At 32.5% G+C, this 14499-nt stretch overlaps 2 protein-coding genes across 2 annotated transcripts in view; both read right to left on the bottom strand.

The window, feature by feature from the left end:
* LOC128164639 (peroxidase-like protein) overlaps window positions 1–6137 on the bottom strand; it is a 21097-nt gene extending 14960 nt beyond the window's left edge. The window contains exon 1 of the mRNA XM_052828588.1: window positions 5898–6137. The gene's annotated coding sequence lies outside the window, so the exon portion shown is untranslated. The remainder of the gene's footprint in view (window positions 1–5897) is intronic.
* On the bottom strand, window positions 5887–14499 carry LOC128193088 (peroxidase-like protein). Its single transcript, XM_052866341.1, has 3 exons — window positions 14322–14499; window positions 13958–14120; window positions 5887–6151 (listed from the first exon to the last, which is right to left on the bottom strand). The coding sequence occupies exons 1-3, from the start codon at window positions 14497–14499 to the stop codon at window positions 5887–5889; spliced, it is 606 nt and encodes a 201-aa protein (XP_052722301.1).

Raw genomic sequence — 14499 nt, 5'->3', positions numbered from 1 at the left:
TCATTTTTCATTCTATAAAAATTTTCAGGAACGACAACAGAGTTCTTACAGAGATTTATAATTAGAATTATCATGTCGTTTGCAATGCCGGTAGATTTTTATTTTTGGTTGTGAATTAAAATCTGGAGTGGAAATGTGGGTGCTTTAAAACAGAAAATATAGAATTTTTTTTAATCTAATGGAGGAACGCAACATACATCCGGTAATTTTCGTGACGATCTAATTTTCGCTTTTTTTTCGTGAATTCTTTCAAAATCGCAAAATATTGAATTCGCAGAAATTATATCCTATATTATTTCTTTACGAAAATTTTAAAATTGCAAAAAAATAACTGACGCATATTTAAAATGCTGCATATTTTCCCATTTTTGCAAGTTTTGTGACAGGCGAAAAAAACTTGGACATACGGTAGTTAAGACACACAAACATTTATAATTATTGAAACATTAGGCAAAGAGTGGCAGAAGCAGAGACTTGTGACAGAGTACCTGTTGGCTGCCAGGATATTAAATCCGATAATGTTTTTCACAAAATTTAATGAATCATATTATGTTGGGAAATACTAATGTAAACCGATATGATATAAATATAATGAAAACTAGATACGATCTCGTTACGAGTAACGAGTAGGTCTTCCGTTCAAGTTTTAAACGATACGATATGAGTATCAATGAAATTTCAGAATTCACCCAACCAATCCCTTTCAGACAATGTATAAAATTGTCAATATCCTTTAAAATGCTTAACAAAGTGTTGCTTTTTCACATACAGCACATTAAAGATTTAAGATATTAGTCCCCTAAAATCACTAATAACGTCATCAATGGAATGGGTGTGGCAATGAGTTTTACAAACTGATATTGTTACGATCAACAACTTTGTTTCTATAATGCAATACAAAATCTTTATCGTTTTAAGGTATGTGTAAAAGACTTTACGAGTATCTTAGCCCCTAATTTCAGGGGCCAGCCCTGTTTTCTATTTCGTTAGAAACGGAAGACCGTAATTAAAAGCATTTCTACTAGATTTCGTGAATGTCTTAAAACTTTTACCATGTACAACAGTTTTTTATTCATTGTGTCCATTATATAGATTTATGGCTGTATTTGTACTAGTTCTGCGTGTACAGATGATACAATGGCAATGCAAGTTATTGACACAGATACTTGGTGCTAGTTTATTTGTGTTGTAGTTAGTTGAAATTTCTAATGGGGATGTGCGGCCGTCTTTTACATTTTAGCAGAAAAATGTAAAGAGTTCTTAAACTGGCTTGTTTCTGTCCAAAACTTGTTTGTTGTCAAAAGATACAAAAGCAATAAATATGACGTTCAACATGTTGTTTTTCTGCAAATAACGCACACAAGGGCAGAACAATGCATTTTTAAATCACTTAGAACTGCGCAGCACCAGACTTGAATTTAAGATTTAAAAATTTGAAAAAATATGAAAGGAGGTCTTTTTTGGTCCCTACCCTACTTCTAAAAAGAATATGACTTATTTTAGACTAATAGAACTAAAACAAAACAATTGGAACTGGGAGGAGATGTCTGTCACATTTAGCCTAAATTGTTTTGAATTGACATTTATTTTTGACGATGTGCCTCCATAGACACGGGGGTTCCTGTATAACCTGGAATTTTCTTGTACTAAAATAGATCCCATGCCTACTGATAAAAATAGGGTACGAAATTTTGAGACAAAGTTTTTACATTAATGTGCAAAATTCAACCTTTTTCTCAACAAATGGTTGTAGAGAGGACACCAATAAAAGGTATGTGTGGCGTATTTGGAGTAAAATTTTTGACATGAGTTTGAGTAAAAGTATATATCATGTTTCTTATAATAAACGTTTCACAAACTCTAGGCCCGTAAACCATGTTCTTTCTTTAGTTATTTGTCTCTAAACTTTGCTACACGTCTAATGAATACTTATGTGATCCGCCTTTTATAACGCCACTGCGCATGAGTGCGGGAAAACTAGTATCAAAAACACGATGGAAGAACAGTTTGTTTACAAATTAGAATCACGTTTTTATGATACTCGAAGCATTATTATTCAGTTATTAATGAATGTAAAACGATTTAAATGGCTAATTATGTCTAATAAACCCGAAACACGATTTTAGCATCAACGACACGGTAAAAATAGTGAATACCCCTCTCCCTGAGGGATGAATGAACTGAGAGTGTTTATTTATTCTTCATTCAAAAATTCTTCTAAACGAAAAACCTGACTAACAAAATCCCTACAACTTCATGATAAAATCTTAAGTTTAACTAGAACTTTTTTTGTCTTCAACAAAAAGTAAGGGCTTTTCGACATCCCCTTTCCCTTTTTTATTGTAACTGTCAGGTAAATTCGTATCTTTTTTTATTTAAAAATTCTTCACCGCCTTGGTATAATCAGTTGCCTATTAGAAATATAAACTTATAAATAATGAAATGTCAAAAAAAGTTACTCCAGAACTTAAAAAGTAAATTTACTTTTAATTTCTAAAAGAATATTTCCAAAAAATCATAAAAAAGTAAGTATTCCTTTCTCAAATAGAAAACGTGGTATGCCTAAAGTATTAATGTTCTACGTTCATTGAGCAAAGCGAGATAACTCTTTCTAAATCACTTTTTCAACTTTTAAAAGTTGCAATATTCACGCCCTTAAAACTCCTATAACAAGTCAAAAAATGGTCCTACGGACCATAATTTTAAAATTGTACTCTTTACTCAGAACTTAAAACCGAAAAGATTTTAAAAATCGGATGAAAAATAAAAAAAGATACAGCTAAAGGGTTGTTTTCAGCTTTGACCCCTCTAGATCCCTTATCTTTCAAAATTTTTATCCCAAAACAATTTCCGGTCTGCAAATTAGGTCTCTCAATATAAATATTAAATATGAAAATATTTACTTGAAAACTGATTGAGAAAACGAAGCACGCGTGAATTCAGTTTAACATTAAAACACCCATAGACAATTTTTATCAATTTATAAAACCGGAAGTTCTCAACGGTTTCAAACGCAACTTTAAATATATAATAATTATGACAGTTTTAACATTTTTCATTCCTCGTTTATAAAATTTGGTGGTTATTTCAATTTTTAGTTTTTTCATCCCCCCTTTTTCATAGTTTAAAGTCTAATATCTCAAAAACAGCAAGAGATAGAACAAGAGGCCAAGGGGCCACATCGCTCACCTGAGCAACAATTGCCTTAATTCTGATCGAATTAGCATTACAGTATCATAATATCTTGGCAACTAAGTACAGTAGATCTTGCTAAAAAAAATTGAAAATCTGCCAATTTTTATCCACCTCCTTCTTTTGGTAAATACCAAGCCCCTTTTGTTGTTGTACCTGTAAGAAGATTTTTCTCTATTCCTATAAACACCCCCCCCCCCCCCCCCCCCCCCATTTCGTGGCCCCACTTTTCTCTAGGGAATCATGGTTTCATCAAACTTAAATCTGCATAACCAGTGCTTTCACAGTAAGTACTGAGTTTTGGACCGAAAACTTTCCCAGAATATTTTTAAAGATTTTCTCTATATATTCCTACGCGGGGGTGTTAAGGAAGCATATGGAATCTGAGTTACATGTAATTCTGTGAAATCACAAATCTTAATTATTATGTACATACTCAAATATCTAAGCAACTAAACGTAGATCAAAAACAAATAAAAAATACTGAAGACAATTTTTTTCCAGAAATTAGTTTGTATTACGTAGATTTACACATTGATGACGTCATGACTAAAAGTTGAATGTCGTGTGAATTTGATCGGAAAGCATTGTAAACATATTCAAAATATAACTAATCTAAGAACTCAAATAAAGTATTGTGGTGTGATTTATTGAGAATTGAACATAAGAATACTGGGGGAGACGTTAATTTTATCAATCATTCGCTAAAAGGTATGTAAATTTACTTTTATTTCTCGGCCAGGCTTTCCTCTGTCGTTGTTTACGATATAAAAATCCGACTAGAACAACACTACCCCGTATATATTGAACTTGAAATTTTATACGTATCGTTAGTTTGATCAATGCTTAAATTGAAAAGTGCTGCTAGAATCCCATGTTGTGTGTTGTTTTGATGCAATTTGCCGTTTACCGTGCAAACTGTATAAAAGTTGGGAAGGTTTTACGAGAACCGGATAAATAACTTTTTAATAAGGAAAAACATAGGATTCTAGCAGCGTTTTGATTAAACTGAGATGTTTTGCTTTCACTTGGTATGTTTATTTTATTTTTGAAACCGCGGGGTAGTGTTGTTCTATCTCATTTTATGTTAAGGAATATACGTAAGCTATTTATAGTTGTCACGTGATAATGCACCAATGTGGCAGTTATGTACTACCCAATTTTATTGCACTGACATCTATTTTAAAGGATAATACTAAGTTTTTGATCTTATTCAAAATAATTATTTAATTTCACGATTTTGAATATAACAGTCAAAATAAGACGCTAAATAGTCCATATGCTTCCTTAACACCCCCGCGTATGTAAAAATTTAAACCGCCATCACGGCCCCACCCAAAAACGATAAGATATATTTAAAAAATGTTTACACTAACAGTTCTGTACAGCTTGACAAGATACATCTAATTCTAAAATTTGATTGCTCCAACTCAAAAAGTAAGTAAGATATTGCGTTTTATTTTATTTTTAGTAATATCCTTGTAAAAACCGGAAGTCACGGAACCGGAAGTCCAAAACCTTACATACGCGTGTCATCAACAATTGCTCTTAGAAAGTTGCATATTTGTTTCAATATTCTTTTCCGTTTTTAAAAAATCGCTGACACAAATCCTGTCGAGAATGATAATAAAAAAAAAGACGAAAACAATTGGTATTTTCGACCGAAAGTCGAAAAGCCCTAAAAAGACGTAAACAATAGGTCTTTTCGACCGAAAGTCGAAAAACCCTAATAATAAAACAGAACGAAAACAATAGTTCTTTTCGACCGAAAGTCGAAAAGCCCTAATTCGGCTTTAATTCCTTTTCCATAAATCTACATGGTCTCTGATGACAATCTTCCCTTTGTTCCCATCCTTGTCAGTCTGTCTCTTTTTTTTTCTTTGCCAAATATGTCAAATTTAACGATATATCTATCCTTTTTGTCGTCGCCATTGTTGTTGTGATAGACTAAGCGTGGTATCACGTGACCGATTTAAGGCGAGGTTTATTCAAAAACTTTTAATGTTGTATTTATTGTGGACAATAATCATAAAAATTATTTATTAATTTCTATATTTTTTTAACCCGATTGATATAAACTGCGTTATTTATTGTGAAGATCTATTCTTAGCATGAAAAAATACGCCACATATACATTTAACCTCTCTGTTACATTTTCTAATTTTTAAATTTTCAAAAAAGTCTGCAGCTGCGCAGTTCTACAGCTGTCCTTAGTAATTGAATACTTAAATGTATAATATGCATACAAAACAACATATAGAACCTCATATTTATTGCTTTCTTTTTATATCTGTAGACAACAGTTTTGGTCAGGTTTATGCAGAAACGATCTAGTTCAAGAACTGTTTACATTTTTATTCTCAAATGTACAAGTAGGCCGCATATCCCCCTTAACCTGCTATTTATGAACTAACAACAAATGAAATTAGAAATGAAACCTTATATAAGTTTTTTTGTTCCAATCTATTAATACGAAAATGCTCCAGATACGGTTCTTCAAATATTGTTTGGGAAATGCAACTAACTTTTCGATTAATGCTCATACCAATGATTTTGACACATCAAGTTCAAATGAATTACCTAAAATAGACGCTTAATCTTAAGCACAGTGGAATAAGATTCGACTTAACAAGACATTTAGATAGGGAGTCATAGACCAGCAAGTACCAATTTGAGCATGCGCTTAACATAGTCTTAAAACTTACTGTCATCGTAGGCATTCGGGAGGATCCTGGACTGGGGAGTAAAGGATTTGCCGAGAAGAGTATTGTACAGATTGTTGCAGGAACCGTCCGCCGTTCTGTAGGGATACACAGGATTACATCTCGGAGGATGCAAACAAAATGGTTCTGCGGACTCTCGGAAGGTCCTTCTGGTCCTTGGATTAGTCGTCACTAACTGAATCCGTCCAAGTTCACTCCTGGGGACTTCCTGTCTAATGCCTGGAATCCCTGAAAGTCTACAATTATTAAAAGACTGTCATTGAAGCAGAATATTAACTGTTTTGCTTTTTTTTTATAATACAAACATTTTTGTAAAATGAAAGTTATAACTCATATTTTCATACAAAGATAATTTTGTGTGACATAGAAAACAATGTTACTCTTTCAGAAAGGTTTTTATGGTTTTATCAATTGGACAGTTGAGACCTATGTCTACCACTGCTTTATGGTATTTATCATTCACAAGCTATAGATCTAGAAGTACAAGAGAACATATTTGTAGGGAGATAACAAAACAATACGCTATGTAAGTCAATTAACCTCTAATTATATTCGCTTCAGAACGGTATAGTGGTATTATTTAATGTTATTCTTAAATGTTATCACAATCAATTTACAATCGATAGCTTCTCATATAAAAACATATATTGCATGCTCATAGAAAAACTACAAAGGATACATCTTTTCAACCACGAAAAAAAGACCTTAACAGTCACCTGACTTAATATGAACAAGTAAAGGAAGATAGCTCCATTATAAAGAATCAAGGGAAGATGACTCCATTAACTCCCCCTGAACTCTTTCCAAATGGTTTCACAGTATCTTAACTTTGATAGACAGCTTCATTCTTTCTCCTTTGATAAATATGTGAATTTACTAAATTCTTTCATTGAAATTCATAAGCAGAATAAAATAATAAGACAAATATATTCCTCCATCAGCCGTGGTGCCCCGTGTGCCCCAAAGGTGGTAGAGCCATGAACTTCACAATTTACATTCTTCTTACAATAGAGATACTTCACACTAAAACTAATGCACGACGCACGACGACGCACGACGACGCACGAGAACAGATAACAATAGGTCAGCTGAGTTTACACGAATCGCGGCTAAGGAGGATTGATGGTCAACAAATTAAAAATTAAATATGTTTTAAATAATAAATATGATATTTTTGGCCTTCAACTATTCAAAATTAAATGCAAAATCCGAATAATATCTATACTACTATAATAAAATAATAGACTCGAATTTTTGGGCTTTAATACCGAGAAATCGGGGGTGTACTGTCTTTTGATTTATATATTTTAAACATTATCAGTACTTGAAGATTACCAATTAGTTTTTATTTTTTCTTAATCAAGCTTTGCTAAGCAATAATCAAGAAAAATTCCTTTAAAAAATCCGGAAATCATGTGGATTTTTTTTATTTTACAATCTTGCGCATGCGCATTACATTTACGCTAAATCACGGGAGGTGTTGTATAGCAGTTTTCCCCCCATAGTAGCTTTTTCCCCGGAAAACCTACTATATAGTAGCCTTTCCCCCTGGGGGGAAAAGCTACTATAAAGTAGTTTCCCCCCATAGTAGGGTTTCTCCCTCACGTTTTTGGTTCAGATTTTATAAAAAATATTTATGAAAATCTAGTAAGGATTAAAATCAATGTTTCTACACTCTCATGTTGCATACATGTATATCTGCATTCATCTGTACAAGTTAAGTTTCGTTTTGCCGATTTATTATTTTTATAGACAATGCTGAAAGTTGAACATGTGTGTAATGGAATTACACATAGAACTTAATTTAGGTAATTTATTGAAAAAAGTTTTACAAGTTATACACTTATATGCATAATTCTGTGTTCTGAAATTGTATTAAACGAGAATGTTTTAAGAATTTCTTGATAAATTTATCAGACTGTTTGTCTGTTTGTGAAAATTTTATCCAGGCTAAACCTCTGTTTTAGAGAAATTTGGTTTCCGATGTTTCAGAGCCCGATTTTAAAATCCTATTATAATAATTATAGTGCATATTCTTTAGGGTCCAATGTCTCATAAACCAGAGATGACCATATCACCATATTTTTATCGTGGCAGTGGTTTACCACTTGAAGATGACTCTGAAAATTTCAGCCCTCAGAGTTCCCGTATATACTCGCTTATAAGTCGGTATTTTGGGAGTAGAAATTTGAATAAAAAGTAGGGGTCCGACTTATAGGCGTGACATACAATCAGATAATTTTTCTACTGAGTAAAACTTCGTTTTTGGGTGCCATTTTGCTTCCAACTTTTTGACTTGCGATCCCTATATTTGACATTTTTATTTTCTAATTACTAAAAAGATAAACACTTAATAAATACATTGAAAGTTTCAACTGTATTTCTTAGAATATGAACAAGGTTTATTTGATAGTATTTTTTATTTAAACAGGCAATTATTTACGCCTGAGGTGATAATAGGTGTAGGTATAACTGTACTTAAAACAACACAAGCCAACACTGAGTTGGAGGCTAGGAGGCTAATTACCAACCCTAATCAGTCAGTAGGGGATAAAATCACTGTCATTTTATTTCCAGTAGCATCTAAAATAGTTTTTGAGCTATAATCAAGTTGTAATGAGTGTTTAAAAAATATAATGGTAAGTTACAAACTTCAAGAAAGATAACTCTGTTTACAGAAAACTATTAAAAAACATGGCGTCTAAAAGCGATCTAGTGGAATTACAGAACAGCAATTTCTGTTTAATACTTAAAAATTAAACACAAGAATAATTGCTGGTCTGTTTAAAAAAAATAAAGATCGTTTTATAATTATTCATAATTAATTACACATGAGGTGATAATAGCTATATTGGTGGCTGTAGGTGGCATGTCACCTAAAACAACACAAGCTAACACGCCACTTTTAAAAGGGGCTATACCATCTTAATCAGTCAACAGGGGATCGAAATCACTTTCATTTTATTTTCAATAGTATTTTAAATATTTTAATAGCTTACTCCAAGTTTTCATCAGTGTATCAATAAAAAAATATGGCGTCCAAAATCGAAAGTTATTCATCCAGGATAGATGTCTTAACTGAACACAACACTTTTAAAATGCATTGCATCTAGCAATGATAACAGAGGGGTCAAACACCAATATTTTTTATCTAGAATATAGCCATGCTTGATAAAATGTGCTTATTTGATTGGCAATCTGTAGACTGATTATCCAGAAAAAATTACCCGACTTATAAGAGGGTCAATGGCAAAATCTTGAAAATAAACTTGAAAAAATGGCAACCGACTTATAGGCGAACAATACTTATAGGCGAGTATATACGGTAGAGGCCCTTGAAGTTTCAGGGCCCAATGTTGAAAACCCCATTATAATGATTGATTAGTGTTCTATATATAAGTGGTGACCCGAATCTCAAATTCTAGAGATGACCAATTAACCATATTTTCACAGTGATAGTGGTATACCACTTGTAGATGACACCGAAAATTTAAGCCCCCATGCAGGGTAGGAGCCTTTGTTGTTTTCGAGCCCGATGTTTGAAATCCAATTATAAAGAATATGTATTTTTTAGGGCCCCATATCTCAAAAACTATAGATGACCACATGAACATATTTTTACGGTCATTTAAAAGTAAAAACATCATTTAAAAATACACAATCACTCATATATTTCTTTATCAAAATGATTGAAAATTACGTTTAATTCTGCTGCTTTTTTTTTTAATTAACGAACAAATTTTTTTAAAAAGGTTCGCGGGTAAAATTCATTATTTTTAAAAACATTTAATCAATTCATAAGATGACTAATGATATAATAAATAATTAGATAAATAAATCAATGAACTTTTATTCATAAAAGGAGAAACCGGAAAAAAAATAACCAACCTAAGCGCATATACGACTTTTTTACTTGTTAGTTGATTAGAAGAACAAGCTTATATTTTAAAAAAAGTCAGCTCATCACAATATATGTGTTGGTTGTTTTTTTTTTTTTAATTATCCTTGTTTAAGGTAATGGTCCATACCCCACTAGATAAATAAAATGCGTACAGAATTTTTTCATATTTTTCAAACGTGTATCTGAGGATATGTTCTTATCAAATTTTACCCTGTTGGCTGGTCCATCGGTATTATAAAAGCTAGGGCCGTTGCTAAAAATAGAACCGATTGCGGAAATGGCGCTTTTCTCATACACAAAGAATAAAAGCCTAAGCCTGAAATTTGACCTTTACAAAATCTTTTTTTGACTTATATCCTATGTAAAATAAAGGAATTATTATTTCAAAACAAAAAATTTTATGTTACACTTGCTTATTTATCAAAAAATAGATAAATCTGCATACAAATTAGATAAAATGAATAAATTTTCAAAGAGAATATAAGCTCTTATGATTTTATTTACGTACAGAATTCTCTAAAATTTTGATATTATTTACATCTTAACGCCATTAATCAATTGGAAATAAAATTACCCAAGGGACCGGCCTTTACAGGATCACAATTGGCATATTTTTGGTAAAATCATTAAAATATATATTTTGAAAAAAGATCCGTAAAAATAAAACTGTACATAGGTTAATTATTTCATAACTCTAAACAAATATGTTTTCATTATTGTTAAATAAAAAATATGATTTAAACAAACTGTAGATTAATCTGTATCATTTGAATCGCAAAAGATGGTTTCTTTGGATATCGGTTAGTCTTATGGATCGAGATCGGTATTTAGAAATTGCGGATACATGCGTGGATAATGCTAACTACCTGATATATGCCTTCAAGACAAAACCTCTATTCAAACTTTTTTTTACTGGTTTTAAAGACTGTTCTTATAATGAAATAACTTCAGCGCATGGTTTTTAATTCTAAAAACATTTTTTTGTGGAAAACAAATCTATGCTCGTTGCTAAGCGAATAGGATAAAGATGATATAGGTCAAATTATTTCCCCTTTTGTTTTTATCTCCCTTATGCACTGAAATATAGATCTCGGTCAGGATTTCATTTTGGATGTTTATGGACTTTCAGGGATTAATGTTAAAAGAATTTGATTAAATTCAACCTTATAATGGATTGATGTTTGTGCAGGACAAAAGTAAGCGGTCTATATTTTCAAAACGAGTACGCAATCGACACAACCCAGTCATGTTATTTCGCTGATTAATACCCCGGTGGGCCTAATTGATTGCAGTTGCCAGGATTTTTTATATATTTGTTTTGAATCAATTTCTATGTCAGCTTGATTTCTTTGTTTTGAAATACGCCTTTTAACGTTAGGTCTCAATTAGATCGGGCACGGATAAGACGTAATAACGCGTGAATTACGTCAGACGTTGTTTTGTGACGTATGGATAATTACCCGAAGAAATAATATGGTACACAAGTAAATCTTTATTGCAAAAATATGAAACAAATAGTATAATTTTGTTAGGTAATTGAATCGTATATCTTGATTTATATAGCATCGTTTTCAAAATTGTATATTTATAAATCACGTTGCAAATACTGAGTGACAATATAAACATAAGGTTAGTTCAGGCTCCATTTCACATTTTCCAAAGTAACCAGCAAAGATACCGACATTGTTCTGGTTGTGAAGACATTTCATTGTTTTTTAAACTGTTTACATCATAATATCTCGCGTTTCGTAGAAATGTGCTTAAAATATGAATATGCGTAACTTTAAAACGAAATTGTAAACACAAACTTTACACATGCTTTTAATACATAATTAAAATACCAATTAACCATCAAAGTAAAACTAAAACATTTCAGTTTCTCATCATATCATTGCATCCTGTCTCCCGTTTGATATTTAGAAGAAACATATAACTGTTTTTAAGATCGTCAATTCTAACGGTATTAATTTAAAATTGACGAAGGGATTAATACATTTCCACTTTTTATTCCCTTCCTCTACGAAAGTAAGTCAAGATTGGTCAGTTAGTTCCCTGGGAGAAGCTTATACATTGATGGTAATACATTGGAAAATTAGATTTCCAAACCGGCGTATTTTCACTCAAATGTGTTCTCACGTGTTCATAACGTCGAAGTCAAAACTGTAGATAAGCATCGATTAGATGAAAAAAATTCGAGGTATTCCGCCGAAATCCGTGTAAAAGGTGTTCCAAAAAGGGGTGAAAACAGGTGAAATAAACGATGATGACACATGCATGTTATGAAGGCGCATGCCTTAGTTCATATTTGGGGTTGGAAAACCATGTATTTTATTCTATGTATTAATAAATGCCATAATTATCCTTTTTTGTGAGAAATTAATATCATATCAGTTATTGCAAATGATTGTCACGAATGGCCCGCAATAAACATGGCCGGAAAGTAAAAATGGGGGAAAATCCACTATAAAGTAGGTTTTCCGTGGGGGTAATCTGGCTATAAAAAGGGGGAAAGCCCACTATTTAGTCAGCTTTCCGTGGGGGAAAAACTGCTATATAGCCATTTTTCCGGGGAGAAGAACTGCTATATAGCCATTTTTCCGGGGGGAAGAACTGCTATATAGCCATTTTTCCGGGGGAAAAGATGGCTAGGGGGAAAAGGCACTATATAACAGAGGCTCTTTAGTTTATGTTACCACAATATGACATTTGCCTGTATAAACTCAGAAACGATATTACAAATAAGTGTAAATTTTCATTGAAAATGTGTCATATATTCTGTTCATCACAGAAAATTTCGGAGATAACTCTAACTCAGCGCATTTAATATAAAAAATTCCGAGAGTTCAGAATGTCAGTATGATGTGTCAATTCGAAGCGAGTTAAAAACGTTGGTGAAAAAGTGTTGAATTCTTCATTAATGTGAATTAAAATTTTAAAGGAAAGGTATTTACAGCCTTAAAATGGTTTGTTATGAATTATTTGAGTTATTTTCAATACAGCTTCATTAATTTTTTCCAAAATCGTTTCGGGCCGATTCTTTAATTTTCAGCTACATTACGGGTACGGGTATATGGAAGGTATATTAAATGTAAACTGTTAGATTATTCTAACTAAGCAGATTGTAGTGAAATTAATAGCGTTTTGTAGGCTTAAAGCTTGGTTATGTAAATGCCAGCAATACGATGTATCGATGTATCTATTTCTTAAAGGTCCAATATCGCATGCAATGTCAACCCGTGCACGCAGGGGTCAAAGTCTAGTAGAATTAAAGTTTGAATGTTTTGCTATATCTACTCGCTGAGCTCTTCATTTGAAGAAAATCAATATAGTCTAAATTAAAGGCGACCATCCAGCGTTCCGAACATCAACTCCAAATAAATAACGACCACACGTTGAACTCCAAATAAATAACGACCACACGTGGAACTTCAGACATTTCAAGCTAATATTCATTTCTGCCCCAAGGTTCATATTCCAACAGACTGTTACTATTTCACTAAATATAATGTTGAAATGTCATGGACATTTGTACCGGAAGACAAATTTCAAACACGCCGTTAACAGACAGCTTAGGTTCATCTCATGTATGAACTGGTTATCTATATTAAATAAAATCAGATGTCATGTTTGATTATGTATACTTAAAGGGGCATGGTCACGATTTTGGTCAAAAATTATTTTTCCATTTTAATATTTACAATGCTTCAGATCAGAACGGCATTCTTAAAAGGCAACCGAAATTTGAGTGTCATTTGTTGAGTTTTAAGCGAGTTACAGAGCATGGAATTCTTCGCTATGTTTACATTTTGAACGTTGAAGTAACAATTTTAGTTTTAAACCTAAAACGAATGTGCTAAACGTTAGGAACTGTTTATCTTTGCTTGAAATAATTTAAAATAATAGACAGACAAATAAGCTGGAAAATTTTTTTATTGGTATATTGAACCTATGTAAACAAAAACAGGGCACGAGCCTTGTTTACATGACAAAAAATTGTGAGCCTTGTATCTTGCTTATAACTCTACGAATGACTCTCAAAATTTATTTGATCGTTAGAAATGCTTTTCTAAAGCATTGTAAATAATAAAACCACGAAAACAGAATTTGACCACAATCGTCACCATGCCCTTTTAAAACTAACCTTGACGCAATATCCATGGTGGCCCTTGCCCCCGCTCTTGCATTGTCTTCTAACTGTTGGTTCATTTCCGGAGCATTGTTCTGAGAAAATCGGTTCAAGGCGTTAACAGCATTTGATCCCCTTGGTCTTTCAGAGGGCGGTGAGACTATTCCACGTGCACCATCTAAATAAAAAAAAAATTCACGATACGATCTCCTTACAATCAATAGCTAAAATCAATAACTAAAATAAAGTATCATACTTAATGACATTATTGATAAATTAAATTGAACGAAAAAAGATAATTTGCATTTACATGTAAGTACCAGATTTGATTTCTATAAGTAGACTGTGTATGAATTAAGACATTCATTTCTTTACTCACCCATTGGAAAAGCAGCAAAGTTACGACGAGAACCTTCTCCCGGTGGCATTCTATTTTCCCTGCCCCTGCTAAACGCCGAGGTTACCGCATCCCGGACCACTGATTCTAAGTCCTGGCCTTGCAGTCCCAAAATGGAGGCAGCGAATATCAACACGGAAATTATCGGTCTCTTATACAT

Source organism: Crassostrea angulata, chromosome 1 (genome assembly GCF_025612915.1).
Source record: "Crassostrea angulata isolate pt1a10 chromosome 1, ASM2561291v2, whole genome shotgun sequence".
In the NCBI taxonomy this organism is placed as follows: Eukaryota; Metazoa; Mollusca; class Bivalvia; order Ostreida; family Ostreidae; genus Magallana; species Magallana angulata.
The sequence above is the reverse complement of the archived record's forward strand: the minus strand, read 5'-3'. Positions and strand labels throughout refer to the sequence as shown.

Coding starts and splice junctions, on each gene's coding strand:
- LOC128193088 (XM_052866341.1), bottom strand. CDS start 14,499: ATGTATAAGAGACCGATAATTTCCGTGTTGATATTCGCTGCCTCCATT. Junction 14,121..14,321: donor CTTTGCTGCTTTTCCAATGG/GTGAGTAAAGAA, acceptor TTTTTTATTTAG/ATGGTGCACGTGGAATAGTC. Junction 6,152..13,957: donor ACCATGGATATTGCGTCAAG/GTTAGTTTTAAA, acceptor TAATAATTGTAG/ACTTTCAGGGATTCCAGGCA.